Below are 18844 nucleotides of genomic sequence, written 5' to 3' on the forward strand. Positions count from 1 at the left end.
AATAAATACGCAAAGGATTAAATACATTATTATATAATATATGTTATATTTTTTATTAATATACAATTAATATAGTATATTCTCAAAATATTATTTACACAAATTTTTTTATAGTATCAATTTGTAATATACTAAATATCTGTTTAGAATAAAAAATAAAAAAATTTTAGTAGTGTTGTTAAACCGCTAGTTTTGAGCCGATTTTTAAAAACGGCTAACTAAGTTTTTTATCCAGAAAAATATGCAATGAAAATTTTGCTCATAAAAGGAGCAAAGGTCTAGACATTTAATATCTAAATTTCGAGGCTTAGTTAATTTTTCTGGCTAAAATATTGAATTAGCCGTTTTTAAAAATCGGCTCAAAACGAGCCGTTTAACAACATTAGCTAATATACTTGCTTATTAAATGATAATTTTGGCCGAAAATATGATAAAATACCAAATAGATGAATTTTTTGTATAACACGTCGAATATTATTTTAAAAAATTACGAAAATTTTATTAAAAAATCCAGGCCGGGTACCCCAAAATTTTTTTTTTAATATCCGGGCCGGGCCTAAAATTTTTAAATCCGGGTCGGGCCGTGCAAATGGTACCTCTGCAGGCCTCTGCTATATATATTGTGTTAAAAATGTAATATAATAATATTATACATATACATTTTTTTCAAAATAGATAATGAATTATAGTAATTAAATTGAAAATTAATAAATTAAATATGATTAATATTTTCTTCATATTTGTGATGCGTTATCTAAATATAAAAATGTAGTTTCTGGATACACTTTTATAAAAAGAATCACATATTTTAGAGGCATTGAATATCGATATCTATTTTAGCATTTGGATAATATTTTATTTTAAGTTTTTTATATTCGAATTAATTTGTCCAATTTTATTTCATTACAAAAATAAACTAGACAAATTTGACGAATTTAAATTTTTAATTATAATTTATTTATATTATCTATAAAAAATATATAGGCCAATCTTTCTAAATAATTTCTGAAAAGAAATCTAATAATTTAATATTAGATTTTTTGCATCCCTTTGATGATATAAAGATTGTTATAAGTTTTTACGTACATAAAGTTTTGAATATTATTTTTAAATTGAGTATCTGATATGCCTACCAATATAAAGTTGTTAGTCATTTAACATAACAAGCACTCGCCTTCAAGTGCCCCAATGCTTCCATAATATTTGGAATTATTTTTTAACAAATTAAGATTTTTTTAAAATTTAATCACCTTAATTTTGTGATAAAAAAAATATTATCGTTTAAAATTTTATGCACTCTGGATAATTTATTGTAAACGCGTTATGTTCAAGCAGTGCGTTAATTAAAGAGTTATTTAAAAAAAAAAGCCAATACTGGGTTTATTTATCAATTTGAGGTTTATTTATTATTTTGGAGCGATATGATGATAGGGATAACGATATGATAAAATTTGGAAAACATATGTGGCAATGTATATTTCAAAAATTATCGACGATATGAAAAATCAGCAATGATTACGATAGCGTTAAATACCGCAATAAACATTACACGTTAACTATAAATTCAGCGTAAACGTGCAAGTATAAAATTTTTCAAAACAATTTAAAAAAAATGATATTATTTTAAATCGAATGATTATGTATATATTCGCTCAGTACAAACATACTATTATTATCATTCATTCGAAATTATAAATTAAAATTTCGTTAACAATAACAAGCCTTACAATAAAACATAAAAAAGTATTCACTATAAAGTACTTTATTTAGCTATCGATCATAATTATTTGTATGAAAATTATCACAATTAAATTATGATTGACATAGAATAAATCTTATGACATATAATTGATTATATGAATCAATTATGCATATAACAATATTTAATTATAAGAATTCTTTCTTAAAATGATTCGTTTATAATAATATTCATTAAAATGAAATTAACATTACAAAAAACGGATGTTTTAAATTTATAAATAATAGGAAGTTTTTGGATAAGAGACAGAACACTCACTCTTAATTTGATGACAGCGTTTAAGATTATGATTAGGTATAAAAAATACAGGAGCACACATTTTTTTACTACCCGGTGCTATGCCCAAATAGTCGCGACATGTCGCATAGGGGCTTTCTTTTTTGAGATCACAATTTTTCCCGATGGAATCCAGCACTTTATCTTTATTCTCAGCAGAATCCATGTTGTTTAGAATAGTGGGATCGATTTGACATAAATATTTAAACAGTTGTCCGTAATCATTAAAATATGGGTCAATTAGTTCTTGATCCCAGGGGTACCGACTTTTATCGTAGGGTCGTTTGTACTTCCGCATAAATAATTTGTTCATCGTACCCAACAATTGAGTAGGATATTGACTCAAATGGTCCCAATTTTGACCCCAGGTTTCAACATTGACATCTGAATTATACGTGTTGCGTAATTTTTCATCCAAATATTTTGCTAAATTTGATTTATCAATCGATGATAATTTACGCGGTTTTATATTTTCTTCAATTATTATTTGTTTAACTTCTTTCTCTTTTGGGTCTCTAATCACACTGATTACATGCGCCATTGTTACATTTTTATCGTTATCTTTTTTAGCAGTAATGTTTGGTTTATGGATGGATTTAGAAGGATAACGATTTTGTTTTGTTTTGGAAAACCAAAATTTCATAATATAAAGTATAAAAAAGAATTAGAATAAAATTAATTTATATTTCTAAATAATGATTTATTTATTTAACATATATTGAATATTGACAAGAGCACTTAATATTTTAAGTATCAATTTCAATTGTATTAGTGGTGTACCTAGAATATAGCAAAAACCTAAGCACGCCTAAACCTAAAATATTTGATCAATAAGCTTGCCAATCTGACTTCCAATACCGGCTCGATGATTTTGTTATAACCACTCATTTATCTTTTTGGTTAACATATCCACCCTGGAATATGATACTATTCTAGAGGGTATTATCTTAGGCGCAGCGTCATTTTTCAAATGTAGTATCTATTTTTATAGCTGGTTTATTCTCCATTTTTTTTTCAAGGTCAACTCTAATTTTAATATTTTGCCATCATAATATTCTTCTAAGTTTAGAATAACAAACTCTTTTGATATTCTTAAGAGCATATAGCTAAACTTTTTCACATAGGATTTTTATCACTTTCTACCACAATTGCATCGAGTGCTTTAATTTCTTTTTCATAGCATACATTTATTTGTGATCCAATGATTAGGTCGTTAATCTTAAGTCTATTTTATTTGTTTAGGTTATCCCAGCTCCTTTGCTGTTCATCATGGTATTATTGTATATATTGTTCGTATATAGTCTTAAATGGTCGTTGGAATGATGATTTCCATTTCAAAGTCCTACGCTCTATTTAATATAACCTCAATATCAACAGTATTTGCATCTACCCTTAATATATTGTATTCTTTTATCTCGGTTTTTATTTTTATTTTGTCTACATATTTATTTATATACTGATTGAATTACGAGCTTGATTCCTGCCGTTTGGGATCATCCTGTTACTAGTAATATGACTATACTATATTCTATTATTCTGGTGTTGATCGATGTGTGGTCTATCCTGCTCCCTGAAACTTTGAAAGTTTGACTATATGGCATGCCGTTGTTGAATCTAATGTTATATCGAATTATTATGTCTATCGCTGTTGTATCTAAAATTATTAGTATAGATATTACTATTATATCTTTGACTGAATCTTGGGTACTCTTTATTGAATGGTTTGAATGCCTTCTCAAATCTCGTTCTTTTTAATAGTTTTAATTTTTTTTGTTTTGAAATTTGGGAATATAGTTGTTTTAACGATTGCCGTAGTTAATTAACTTCAGAGTATCAACGGTGTGTTATTTATTTCCATATTAAGATTTCTTGATATTCATATTTTCTACATTGCCTCACTCTCACATTGTGACTGATCGCCTATGGGTGTCTCCTCTATTATAGATATTATTTTTACCTCAATTAACACCTGTTAGACCGAGTTTGCTAACTCCAAGGACTCATCAACTGTAATATTATTCTTAAGCTTCATCTTAATAATGTGGCAATTTTTTATTTCTTAATGACCCTGTGGTCTAGATTGCATTTCCTACTTAACTGGAGCTGCCTTATAAAATTCGGCAATCTTGGCTCTTCACATCTGTGTGAGAGGATGTCATCTAAGAAATTTTATAAGCCATCTGGGGTCATCGAACTTAATATCCGTGCACAATGCTTCGATCTTAAGGATTCATCGCCTGACATGCTGAAATGAGGCAGATCTCTTGGCGTCATATTTTACACTGTCTTTAAAATCATTTTACACATTATTAATATAAACATTAACACTAGTAGTATAGGGGGATTTGAGTCTTTAATGCCTGAACTGTCATTAGTTTGTATTTTTATTTATTTATTTATAATATTATATTACCAGTAGAATATATCGCATAATATTAAAATTAATATATAATATATGATATAAATATTTAGTGTAGATGTATTTGCGAGGACGGTGTCGATTTTGTTATTGTCCCATTTTAGCAGCGTCTACATGAGAGGGAGGGGTAGGAACAGTTTGCATCCTATTTTTGGGGATAGGCTCTTTAATGGGGGTAGGATAAATTTTTTGGGGGGTTATCTATTAAACTTTTAGATGAAATAGGAGAAAATTTATTGCTGTAAAAATTAATACTTTTATTATAGAATTATTATAATACAATCGACCAAATCTATATATTGCAAACAATCATACACATTGTTTTCCAAATAAAACTTACTAGGTTTAGATATTTCAGCAAGCTCATAATGCCATATTAATTAATTCATTGTAAATAATGGAGGTTTTAATTGAATTTATTATCAAAAAAAAAAATTCTATATATTCACAAAATATCGACAGTTGGTAGTAGAGATAGATTAATTTAAGTTATCCTAGATAAATTCTGTATATTCACAAAATATCGACAGTTGGTAGTAGAGATAGATTAATTTAAGTTATCCTAGATAAATTATCTGAAAAGAGTATCAATAAATTAAAAAGGTGAAAATAATAATAGACAAACACCGCCGCCGAAGTCGGCAAAATTTTTAGGGGGTAGGCAAAGGTTTTTGAAGGGGGTTTGCATCCATTGAAAATCCTGTCATGTAGACGCTGCATTTTAGGCGTAACCAAGATTTTCCTAAGGGGGGGGAGGAAGAATTAAAAATTTTCTGGGGCTTCCCCCCAAACCCTATTTTGTAAGGGCTTCGGCTTGCTTTTGCCCGGCCTTCGGCTGGGTTACCTTAGTCTATATATAGTCATAAAATATTTTTACAATATAGGAGGTAATTTTTAATTAAAAAAATAAGCCTGGAACAAATATGAAATATATTTTTATTAGATATAAAATATAATAAATTACTTGTATATACATTAATATCAAATGGTAATAATCTATTCCAAACAAGTATAAGAAATTTATTTATAAAAAGTAAGTAGACATAGTTGATATTCCTCTATTATATAGAATTGGTTACAAAATACTAGGTAAAGTTCCATTTTTACAGAAATATTTGACAGTTAGAGAATATATTACAGTTAATATTTTAGCAAATTTTACTAATCAATGCTCTTGATAATAAATATAGCAACACTCCATCTATTTATTTTAAATAAAAATTGATATTAAAAATTAATCTTCATATTATTCATCCCACAATGTCTTTAAAGGATATTTTCTGATGTCCTTATCAATATTTTATAGTTTTCTGTAAAATATATAATTAGCTATATTGGTAAAAATTACTTGATTGTCATATGATAATTGATAAAATTAGATATACTGTAAATCTACGGCATATAATATTCCACTGTTTGTATTGTGCTTTAATTTTTTTATTTAATTTATGATTTAATTTTATCAATAGTTTATAATTATATTTTACTTTTATTAAGATAAATAAATTAAAATTACTCACTTTATAAAAAATTATATTTGATATATTATATTATTTAGTGATTTTATTGATCTATTATTATTAATAATTAAAATACATTACACTTTTGTCTTAAAACTTATCTTTGGCTTACATTCCATTTATTAAAAAACATTTTTGGTTCACTTTATATATACAAATGCTTTTTTCCAAAAATGTATAAATTATGATGAATAGTTTTATAAAAAAATATCAACTTTTACATTCTTTCTTTCAAATTATTGTTTAAGATATATGCATACATTTTTGGGGGGATATTTTCTATTAGCTTAAAATGATATTCACGAAAAGTGATATATTTCTGAAGGGGGGGGGATTCCCCTTGCCTACCCCCTGGCCTATGTGTCCCATATAACTACGCTACTATGTAATCACCTTTAAAATCGCATCTTTTGCTCGTCGTGGAAATCCACGTATATATCCCATCGTCTATCCTCCTTGTATACATTGTATCTTCTACGCTTATATTGTGAAGAAAGCATGCAAAGTTTAATATCGTTAAAAAAATTTGATTATATATCAATAATGCGACATGTTTACTTTACAAATAAAATATAACATAACATAATGTAGAATATGCAATAAAATATATATATATGTATATATTTGTAATTTTAAATGTAATTTAATATATATAATCTTATAAATGTCTTATTGATATAAAATTATAGAATAATTAACATTTAAATGATAATTTGGCCACATGCTATTTATTGGGGTAATAGTTCCATAAATATCATCAGTATAATTTAAATGAGTAAAGAAATAATATTGTCCAGTCGTATTTATTTTAAATTTAATAATATATCTTTAATTTCAAAAAAATTAAGTATTTATGACAAAAGTAAAAATTAAATTAATCAACATAAATTAAAAGTAACTTTTGAATAGAAAATTTTAAATACACCGTATATCATTAAAATAAAGATGATTTAAGTTACGCCGATAGAAAAAACAAATTATGAAAATATAAAAGTTAATTTAAAGTAAAATAAAATAGAAGTTCAAATACAAGATTAATTTGTAATACAATGCCATGAAGGGTACAAAATTAAATAATAAGTGATATCAAGAACTATTAGACATCGTAATAAAACATAAATATAGGGTTCTCCAGCATCTATATGAGGAAAAGAAAGGGAACAACATTCCTTCTTAGATTCACTTTTTACCCCAAAAATAATTTTAATTCTGAAATAACGGGGATTTAGATATCGGTATATTGGTTGTAGTATCATTCACGGGAAGAGTATCTGAAGGATCTTCTAACCCTTAATATCTGGTAAGGGTCATGATTAACTCGATATAAATTTCACTAAACCACAAATATAATCTAAAATTGACTTATATAAAATACAATTAATTACAACTATAAATAGATTAAAACTCGACATCTTAACCGTAAAAATAATGATTTATATAAAACGCTATAAATTAATTAATAAATTTTGTAAACTAAAAATGTAAGATTAAGATAAACATAAAAATCAATCCCTTTTATAGGGAAAATTAAAAGCGCAATTATAAATTAAAATAAAATTGACGCAAAGTGAAAAAAAAACGTTGCGATGAGTAGTTATGTTAGTTTTATCTTACATAATTGGGGATAAAACCAACACCCGCTACTTTTCGGAACTCTAATACCTCCTAATTTAGGATGATATCCGGGACCTAACTATGCAATTTATAATAGTGGAATCCTTACTAAGTAATCCAAACCAAAAGTATGAAAAACTCCTGATTAAAAGAAAATACAAAAACCATAAGTGTAATTAAATCAAACAAAAGAGGGACTTCAAAAAAAACTTTATTATTTTTTTTGTATCTGAGACGAAAAAAGTTGGGCAAAAAAAACTATTTTTAATTTATATATATTTAAAGCTAAACTTGGGCTAAACAAAAGAGGGATAAAAAAGAAACTAGTTTAAAATTATAAGGGAAACTTAATTTAACAAATTTCTACCTACCCGGAAGCTTGTCACTTGCCTTCTGAAATATATGTAAGGCAAAATTTTCCTAACCCTTCCTTCTCAATATATTAGGCATTGAGGCTACCAGTTAATTGTTTTAAAGGAAAACATGACCGGCGCTCGAAAGCCTTAACCCAAAATAGTGATGATTTACCCCATGAATTATAATAACTTTTTTATGAATAGTTAATATAAGATTCATAAACTAACCTTTGATAGAATATAAATAATATATTTGTAAAATTAAATTTATATAGTGGATTAACTTATTAACACATGTTCAAAAACTAAATGCAGGCTGATATTTTTGAAAGTAAATATTTTTTATAGAGTTATTAATTTATATTATAGATTATAAGGATCTCTTGGATCCTAATTTTAACATACAGAAATACATTAATATATTTATGAAAAATGGTGATTTTAATGAACAGATTGAAAATTTGTCTATAATAATTAATCAACTTGATAAGAAGTTGCATGAAAAGGTTAATATTTTAGATTCTTGTTTAAAATTCTTTAATAGATAGGGGATCATTATCATGTTTTGTTATCTCAAGCCTTAAAAATTAATGATATAGAAAAGGATTTTGAAAAAATCAAACAAAGAGTTTATGCATTAAAAGAACTAAATGATAAGTTTTTGATCATAGCTTAATAATATAATTAAAATGTTATAGGGTTAAAAGTAAAATATATGAACCATATAAAAGCATCCAGTTGTATACAAAGCAATTGACAAACATCCAAGTAAACCAAAAATGTTGTATTTGCGATTTATATTGATTATACAGGCAACATGTGATCTTTTACGTTCTTATTCAAGATATAGTAGTCTGTATAAAAAGTTACAGCAAATAATGAATGAAAACACCAAAGAAATTATAAAGGCTGCATATAACATTAAAGAGCTAGGTATTTTTATATAATTATTAAATTAATCACAATAATAAAGATTTATTGCTTAATAATACGCCTAACTTAGTTGGGATAGATGATATAAATTTGCAAGTTTTTGAAGTTGAAAAATATAAGAAAGAAATTATATTAAAGGCTTATGACTTATTGATGCATGGACTGGATAATCAAGTTTTTAGCCACAAATGAAGCTAATTTTTTTCTCAAAATAATTCATAGAATCAAGTTCAAACTAGTACTGCTTTACAAGTATATCACCAGCTGGGACAGTTTCATTCCTTAATAGAACAAGATATTATGGATAAAATATTTTGTGGTGATTTTAAGGTGGCATTGTCAGAATGTTTTGGAATGAAAGGGAATCAATCTGAAAATAACATTAATGATTACAAAAAATTTAATGAAAGTTAGATGATAAAACATTTTGTCCTTTTTATTATTTATTAGAGAATGCTGAGAAGACTAGATTGTATGGGTCCAATGGGAAGATTTTTAACCCATAAACAAAATTTTGAACTACCTGCCCAGGATTTTTAAGAATAACATACCTGCATATTCATTAATCTAAAAATTTTGTTTTACCCCTCCACCCACCAAATTGTTAAAATTTTTGACACTCTTGCCTCTAAGCTCATAATATGGATAGGTTAAAATTCCACCCATTACAGACCTCTATTGCTGTGGGTCTATTAAGGCTTCCTCAAATTAATTTTTAAGTGCACTTAGCACCATACCAATCATTTATCATAATTTTGCTTCCACTAAAAAAATTTTAAATATTTTTCTAAAACATATAAATTTTTAAAGAATTCTATTTCAAAATAATATAAAATAATATGCAAAATCAAAGATGGTAACTTTAGTAAAACAGAATCCCAATCTGAGATTAAGGGCTTATTCTGGTTAAGATGGGATAGGCTCTTGAACGAAATCCTCTACAAAACCTTGCTTAAAGCCTCGCATTTGCAAATTGTTTTGTCTAAGAAAAAATCAGTTCTTGTGGATAAAAGTCGCGCCAAGAATAACGAACAACACATGGAAACACTCTATTACCTCAAGAACTTTTACGAGGTTTATGGATTGATTTTTTTTTAAAAAAATTTTAATATATATCTATCCTACATATCACTATTTTATCTAAGATTACATTATTTTGGTCAAATTTATATGTAAACTAATGGTTTGCTTACTTGGGTAAAATATTTATTTTTAAAATAATATAAAAAATGGCTTTATTTATTAATACTTTTTAATGTTCATTTTTAACAAAAACTTTTATTTTGTTTCATGTTTTTTTTAGCTTTTCTTATATAATATATTTTGTGTTAAAATTAACTTTAGATTTTGGGAAATATTATACATTAATTATTTATTTTAAAATTTTGTCATTTACATTTCCTAGAAAAGGCGTGTGAACGAACACGAACTAATAGAAGCATTCCTAACCAAGTTAGAAGCTATAATGAAGGAAGAAATTGAATCGAAGGCCGCCAATTTCGGTAGCAGAAAAATTGGTCCAAGCCATCAAACCTTCGCCCTTTTCAAGCAGATTTGCGAATGGGAGTATCCTAAACTGCTTAGATATGTGACCGACACTAGGAATAGAATTCTCAATTCCAAGTTTATATCTTTATTATAAAGTTTAAAAACTTATAAATTGAAGTAAAAGAATATTCAAAGTTTCAACCTTTTGTTCTTTATCTAATAAGATAATAAAATTAATATAATAGAAGGAAAAAAGTTGATTGATATTTTAATTATCTAAGATTTTCTGTAATTGTTTCTCAAAAATAATTTGATATAACAAAATATACTATAATATCCCATTTAAGTCCAATCACGAATCTATGTAAAGGTGATTCCTCTCAAAATTATTCGGATGATTCCGAGCAAGATATGCCGGATATATTGGACGATGTCACGTACCTCACAACTTATAACCATAGTAATTCTAGAAATAACGAGACTACAAAAATTTTGAATGGTAATAACAAGTATAGCACAGCATGCAACGCTAATAACAATGGTTTACGCCTGAAGATCGTTAATTTGTTTCAAGAAGTCCTGTCAGAAGCTTTTTCTAAAGGATATTTATCCAAGTACAATTAATATAATTTTAATTTATAAAGTAGAAGCCCGCAGACACATGTACAAGCCTAATTTAAAATTCCGAATTGGCTAGGCTTGGATTTTAAAAAAGAAATTGATTTTATGAGTCTACAAGACTTTAAAACAAATAATTAAAATTTATTAAGTTTTTTTTATACATTTATTTTCGATTGTAATTTTGGAGTAAGCAAGACATGATTCACTTTTTAAATAGATACTAATCATTTTACTTGTATATCGAAAGGTAATCCAATGTTATTCGGCTAGTTTTGCTTAACACGGATACCTTCGTTTGTATTTTGTTAAACGTCATAGCTGAAGTATTGGAGCCGATTGCTCAAAGCACCGAACCGATATCTAATAATTTTATTCTCTCTACTATATTCTATCTCCGCTGCAAGATTTATATTTCGAAAGTCTAAAAATATACTGTTCAGCATCTAATTCTCGGTCACCCATATTTTATTTCATGCTTAAATTTTCAAAAAAAAAAATTTAGATATCATTATTTTTTTTTATAATTTATAGATAATATTGTTAGTTGTATATAAGTGCAGAATTTTATGAATTTTCATAATCTGGAAGTATTAACATTTAAAAAAATTATCACGCTTCTTAAATGCTCAGCCGCCATGTTGCTTGTGTCAAAAATGCTCAGTCACCTTTAATTTTTTCATATTTTTATAAATTATATTATCATCTTTTTTATTGCATGGTTTTATTCTTAGATAAACCATTTTTTAATATAAATTGCAATTTTAATGGTCTCCAAGAAACAACACCTGATGAAATTCTACCTCTTAATGTTCAACATCACCTGAAAGGAATATTAGCAAAAAAATTTTTAAATATTAGTCATTTATAAAATTGGATACTACTTCAGTAGAAAATTTTGTTTACAAACGAGTACTTTATCATGAATTTTCTAAATTTGTTTAGAGACTTTATATAATTTGATTAGGCTAAGAAAGTGTACCCCAAAGGTTTTTTTTTACAAAGTATTACATTGCAAATGTGTTCAATATTCTTTTAACCGTGGGTAACTTTTACCCACACACAAAAAATACATTATAAAATTTTTTTTAGTAATAATTAAGTACCTCTACTAAAAAAAAAGCTTGGAGCTTTCAACCATTTTTTGGAGAGTGGCTTTGAAATTTAATTCTTAATTCAGTTTATACTCGGAGGGCTTTAATTCATTTGGTAGTTTTTTTGATAACACCCTACTCTATTATTATTTATTTATATTTTAAGTTCGAAAATAATTTAACTAACTTCTTATGACTGGAACTAGTGTTGTTAAACAGTTCGATTTCACCAATTATATTATGCAAGCCTCGATTTTGTTAATTGATGTCCAAACCTTTCTGTCATCTACGAGCAAAACTTCCAAGTTTTCGTACAATTTTTTGGCTGAAATATTGGATTAGCCGTTTAACAACACTAACTGGAGCCAAAAATTAATAATAATCTTCAAATTATACATCCTTTTGAAGCATTGTAAATAAATGAGTTGTTTTATATAATGTTTCAGGTGTTTATCTCGCCTCTTTGACCCAATAAATGTCTTATTTTCTTCCGCCACTCACTGCTTCCCCAATGTATCCGACGTAGAAAATCTAATCAAGGTTATGACAAACGAACTCACCATTGTCAGATTCGATCAGAATTTGAGCTTGAACGTAGCTAAGAATATCAATAAAGCATTGAGGTTTTTCATATATATTTTTTAAAAACAATTAAAGGCCTGGGTTTAAAAAAAATATTGATTTTGTTTAAAAGTCAAAAATATCCTCCCCCTCCAACTCACTTCCATAATTAAGAGAGTTCCTTTTTATAAAACCTTGAGAATTTGTATTTTTTTAAAGTTATAATTCCATTCTATATTCGCATATAACATCGAAACCTGAGGCTAATTCAGCTTCAAAACTTCTTTTCCAGTTGGCCTGAAATCCTGCATGAGTCGGATAACTCTACGCTCTTATGGGCTGGGACTGGGAGACCATTATCATTGAACCGAAGCCGACATTTGACCCACTAATAATTTAGCTTGATTAAAATTATTTTTAAAAAATTAGTGATCCGTCAAATTAATTCTAAACATAGGCAATCTCCTGAAGATGTTTTTATTCGAGTAGGAACCTGTTTTAAAATACAAAAAATTATAATTTTTGTTTTGAAGATTTTTAGGGTTTTTAATAATATTTTCTTAATATAATCATGGTTATGTATAATATATAACTATTTATAATTAGACTTGTATTGGTTAAATGCGAACAAATGATTGATAATAGCTCGGCCGCTTACAAAGTGAAGAAATTTGAAAATTTATATAATTTTATTTTTAAATCAATCATACTTTGCTAATAAAATTTGTTTACCCCTGACTGATATATTGGGGCATATTAACACCCCACAAATTTTTGAATTGATACTACAAATAAATCTGTCGATATTTTGATCTGTTTTTTTTTCAGTCATCTATTTTATTCTAAATTACTTTTCTAAAAATCTTGCTTAAATATTTCTTAAAAAATAAATATATTTTTTGGGGCTGAAAATTCACATTTTAACTTATAATTTAAAAAAAAACATTATTATTTTAAAACATGTTACTAATATTTAAATAAAAATTTTGATTTTTACGCATGTTTTAGATGGCGTCGAAAACCCGTTTCAAAATTTTACGGAAACCTACTTTTATTAATATTTTAATGCATTATCAAACAAATTATTTGAACAGGTAACGACTCAACCTAACAATATTCAAAAGAACAACGCCAATATAGGGGTTCTGCTGTATCACTTGAGATATTTTGCAGAAACTCGATTGGTTCCTCTCATGAAAGATATCAAGTATATAAACTATTCAAAAATTTTTTTTATCTTAAATCAGTTATGTCAAGAATTTGTGTTTTAAATATAATTATATTTTCTTTAAATAGTATGAATCACTTTTTGATAACTTTTAAATTAGGAATGTGCCAAACATTTTTTATATAAGATTTGGCATCTCTTTTTATAATATAAGAAAGCCCGTCGATATTTTTAAATTGGTGGGTACAATATATCAGGGATGCGAACTCTAAACCCAAACCCTCATGTTTTTGCTAAACTAAAACCCAAACCTCAACCCTTTTTAAAAGTTGAGAGCTTCACAAGTTATCAAAAAAAAATATTAAAATATTTTTAAAATAATAAATTCTATAAAAAAATCGTGAAAAATAAATAAAAAGAGATTTTTTAATTGAATCTCAATTTTCGTCCTTTTTTAAAAAAGTTTTTAGTTTTTTTGCATCCTTTTTATAGTTAAAATTTTATTATAAATGGTAATTTTTAATATGCTAATAATATAATAGAAATAGGTTGCATATCTTATTTTTATATCAATTTTAGAACGTATAATATTATGGATAAAACATAAAATCAAGCAGGAAAATAAAATTCAATTTTAGAACGTATAATATTATGGATAAAAACATAGAATCAAGCAAGGAAAATAAAATTCAATATTTCTAGATATTCATTTTTTAAATTATATTTAATTAAAGTATAAGCAATTATGTATTGCAGTTGTGCCGTTGAGAATAAATCCGAGACCGTCATGAATAATTTAACGTTATTAATTCAAAATAAAAAAAAACTAACTCCTCCTATTTTATAGATGAAAATACGAAAAATTATTTTATAGATGAAAATACGATAAATAAAAAATAATTCTTACAAATCCGAATAACATGACTCATGTTAGTCTTACAATCCAAAAACTATCAATGCGCTAAGGTTAACAAACCGTATTATTGCGCATGATATAAATACATATAATCAATTTACATAAAAAACAAAATATATACCTATACAATAATTTAAAAAAACGCCTATTATGACATTATGTAAATATTTAAATATAAAAATTGTCAGTAATTTGGCATGTTTAATTTTATTTTTTGAGTACCTTTTGGATTAAATATTATAAAAAATAAAAATGATTGTAAAGATAAGAGTTATTTTAAGTTTTTGCTAGTAAATTATGCCTATATGGAGTAGAATATAAAAAAAATCATGTTATTTTATTAATAATATTGAGTCAATATTTCTTTATGCTCTCCAAACCCTGAGTCCTAACCCTTTTTAAAATTTCTCTGAACCCGGACCCTATTTTGTCGAAGAGTTCACATCCTTGCATTATATTTACATGGCCGATTAAAACTCAATTTGAGATATAGTTAAACTTTCAATTTTATATATATAAGCGACGAGGCTTCGATAGAAACTTCTTCCATATACCTCGACTGCCTCAGGATAATCGTGAAAGAGTTACCCGATCTTCTAATCAATTCAGTACTAAAACCGTATTTTAGCGCGGTTGAAACAACGCTGGAAGATATATTGCTCACCATGCACAGAGAGGATTTTGTCAGTACTACACCTTCGGATTCGCAAGTATATCTATTTAGTGTAATTCAAATGTCAGTTAGGTTTTAGATCAAAACCGAACCGATTTATGAACAGGTTTCTTTGGGTTTTAGATTTGCTTCGCACTAAATCCCTAAATTTATTAGTTACTACAGTTTTTTTTTTAAAAAATTGAGAGCATTTATATTGTTTATTGTAAAATCGGAGGGGGGGGGCGATGAAATTGTAAAAAAGAAATAAGTTTGTTTTAGAAAGTGTTCAACCGTTATTATAGATTATCTGATATTTTTAAGTAAAATATTTGATACTTTCTTGGATAAATATAGATGTTATGATTAAATATATTTTAAGGATTTAAATTTAGGCTATAAAATTTTCATTAATTATCTTATATATAATCATCTTTTTTAATACTTTAAACTTATTCAATGTAAGACATATGGATCTTTTTATTATTTATCCGTTACATATTAAAAAAAATAATATGTACAAATTTAATTAATATCTTTCAGAACTCTACTTTTCTACTCTCCCCTCCTTCTCCATATATGAAAGAATTTATCGATTTTGCGAAAACCTTCAAACGAAACGTTTTAAATACTCTTTTTGGGAATTTTGATTTTGGATTGAATACCTTTGTATCTACGCAGTATCCTACTATTTCTAATGCTCAACACAGTAGTTTTGAAGAAAGCGATATCGATATAGAAGTCGAATATTATGGTAAAATATGATTTTTTTTTAAATAAAATAAACAGTCATGTTAGTGTAACATTGATATATTCTATAATTTGTTTAAGATATTTTAAATGTCAATACATTTTTCTTTTACATAGCTTATAAGCTAAAAATTGAATTCAATATTTAAAAAAAGGCCCATTGCGGAAACATTTTTTGAGCAAGCATTCATCGGTCTTGTTCAATCTTGGTAAATCCGATAGGACCGGGCCTTAGCTTTTATTAAGATTAAGCGTGCAGTAACATTTTTTTAGGCATGTTTACATTTTTATCTAATTGAATAAAAAATATTTTGGGCATGTTGAGCTCTCTTTTTCTCCTTTAAAGTGACGTCAGTGTTTTTAAGAGTTTTTTTTGAAAGAAAAAAAGAAAGAGTCATTGAAAGTATAATCTATAATTCTTCCTTATATTATATATTTTTTTAAATTTCAAATTAGCGCATACCAAAGAATCCGAATCTAAAGCGAATCCATTTTACAGCCTAGTTTTAAAGTTATTTATCACTCACACCTTATTACCTACGATACGCAATGCCTTATATCAAATGTGCTTGATTAGGCCCCTGAGTGATGACGGCAAAAGAAAAATGATATCTGATTCTGCACATTTTCAATCAGTCTTTGGTTCCATATTCCTGCCTACCCATTATCAAAATAAAAATAAGGAATATAAAGTTAAAAGAGGAGTGGAATTCATTAAATTAGATAACGAAATCGATAATGTATACGAGCGTCTTTTGGTTTGGGGCGAAAATGGACCCAGTTTGGTTCAAGAGGATAATCTTTCGAATACTTTTGAAGTAAAAATAGAAATTAAACCAGATATTTTAAGCGCTTACGAATGGTTTACTTGCGAAATTTTGATTCTGATAGGTGATAATACTAATTTTACAACAAACCCTGTATCAATTTACCCGTTTTTAGCTAAAAAAATTGATACGATCTCAACATGTTTCGGGCAGCATTCATCCCTCGCTTATTATAAATGTGTATTCGATTATCTAATTCCTTTGTCACATCATATCTTTTCATTTTTTGATTCTAGAAAGGGCGAAGAATTTACCGTTATTATCAATTCATTATTATCGTCTCCATATCTTAAACTCAATTTTTCGGGTCCCGCAGAATATTGGCGCATATGGCTTAAGCCTAAAATTTCCATTCAATTACTTTCCGAAATTTGTGCTACAAATAAGAGTAATAAAGCAGCTAGTGATGATGACAAAACCTCTGCCAAAAAGGCTATAGAAATGATTAGAGATTTGCACCAATCATGTTTTAATGACTACTCCATGAGTATTATTAAAGAAAAGAGGAAATCTTTTCATCCGGCTTACCCTCTAGCCACCAAAATTTTGGAAGCTCTCTCCGTTTCTTAACTTTAAATGCAAAACTGGGGAAAAGGGAATATTGATTTTACATTTATATTTTTTATTGTTGAATTCATCATACGTGGAGTGGAATATTATTTATTTGTTTAAATATCCTAATGGCATTAATTGATTTTATGATTTGAAGTAATGCATTTAATTTATAATTATATGTATATAATTATTAACTAATCAAATAAATTTAAATTTGCTCACTACCCATTTTAAATCTAGATATCTAAGTTTTATATCTGAGAAATTTTTCAATTTCTATCAAACTTATAAATAATAAGATTATTTTGATAAATCTTTGTTTACAAATTTTAAATTATAATGTAATCTCTTCATATATTTAGAATAACACATATTATCACTACTCTTACTACAAACTATCATAGAATTGTGAATGTAAAGGAGTTATTTTTAGAATATGAATTAAATTAAAACCCTGCCCATCATTTACGATGAATGCATTTAACATGAATATGAGTTTGCTGATAATATTATATTAGGTTTATATTAAAAGTATTTAAAAAAACATAACAACAATATATTTTGCCCTATTTCTAGAAATGTAATTGATAACCCCCCAATAAATTTGCCTATTCCCTCTCTTCAAAAAATTTGGAAGCAATGCCCTCCCCCCACCTATGTAGACGCTGTGTTTATCTTTGTTAATTGAGGGAAAATAGGATGGAGAGAGGAAATGGGAGGTCAATTTTTAAATATTATTACTCTAAAATATTTGAGCACATTATTAAGTTTTATCTGAAAAAAAATAATAGGTGAAAAGTATTTTTTGTTTATTATAAAGAATAAGATGCAAAAATTTTTGCTAATTTTGTTAAAAGCTAACAATAAAATAATCTCACTTTTTATAAACAAATTATAAATTCAACAAAGATATTCCTTGGAAAAATGACAAATGTCATAATCGGTATTTTTAGATAGACATGATTTTTTTATCAGGCAACTTGTAAAAATATGTATTTTTAACAGATTAAATTAAAATTTCAAAGAAGATATACCATAAAAGTGACAATTGTTATAATCGTGATATTTAAAGTTTTTGAATTTTTTTGATGTTTATAATAAATATTTATACCTGTTTGCGTCAAAAAATTTAAGAAATAACGAATATAACAATTGTCACTTTAAAATATTATCCTTAAAAAAATTCATAAAAAAAGTATAATATATAAATATAAATTTTAAAAAATTTTATAGAAAAATACACATTTAATATACATGAAAAAGGGATAATTTTACAAAAAATATCAAAGATTTCGCCCTAAAGATTGTATAAAAATCACAAAAAATTCCTCAAAAAAT

The 18844-nt window shown here is 26.6% G+C and overlaps 1 protein-coding gene across 1 annotated transcript; it reads left to right on the forward strand.

Moving 5' to 3' along the window:
• Window positions 1–8213: 8213 nt before the first annotated feature.
• Window positions 8214–17652, forward strand: LOC135923505 (conserved oligomeric Golgi complex subunit 5-like). Its single transcript, XM_065458299.1, has 16 exons — window positions 8214–8275; window positions 8314–8450; window positions 8489–8601; window positions 8643–8712; window positions 8757–8877; window positions 8918–9051; window positions 9100–9286; window positions 9731–9951; window positions 10283–10500; window positions 10713–10979; window positions 12524–12700; window positions 13245–13299; window positions 13733–13845; window positions 15243–15432; window positions 15918–16128; window positions 16581–17652. The coding sequence occupies exons 1-16, from the start codon at window positions 8254–8256 to the stop codon at window positions 17519–17521; spliced, it is 3177 nt and encodes a 1058-aa protein (XP_065314371.1). The 5' UTR covers window positions 8214–8253; the 3' UTR covers window positions 17522–17652.
• The last annotated feature ends 1192 nt before the right edge of the window (window positions 17653–18844 follow it).

The sequence above is a fragment of the Gordionus sp. m RMFG-2023 genome, chromosome 2, assembly GCF_954871325.1.
Source record: "Gordionus sp. m RMFG-2023 chromosome 2, tfGorSpeb1-WG-v2, whole genome shotgun sequence".
Taxonomy (NCBI): domain Eukaryota; kingdom Metazoa; phylum Nematomorpha; class Gordioida; order Chordodea; family Parachordodidae; genus Gordionus; species Gordionus sp. m RMFG-2023.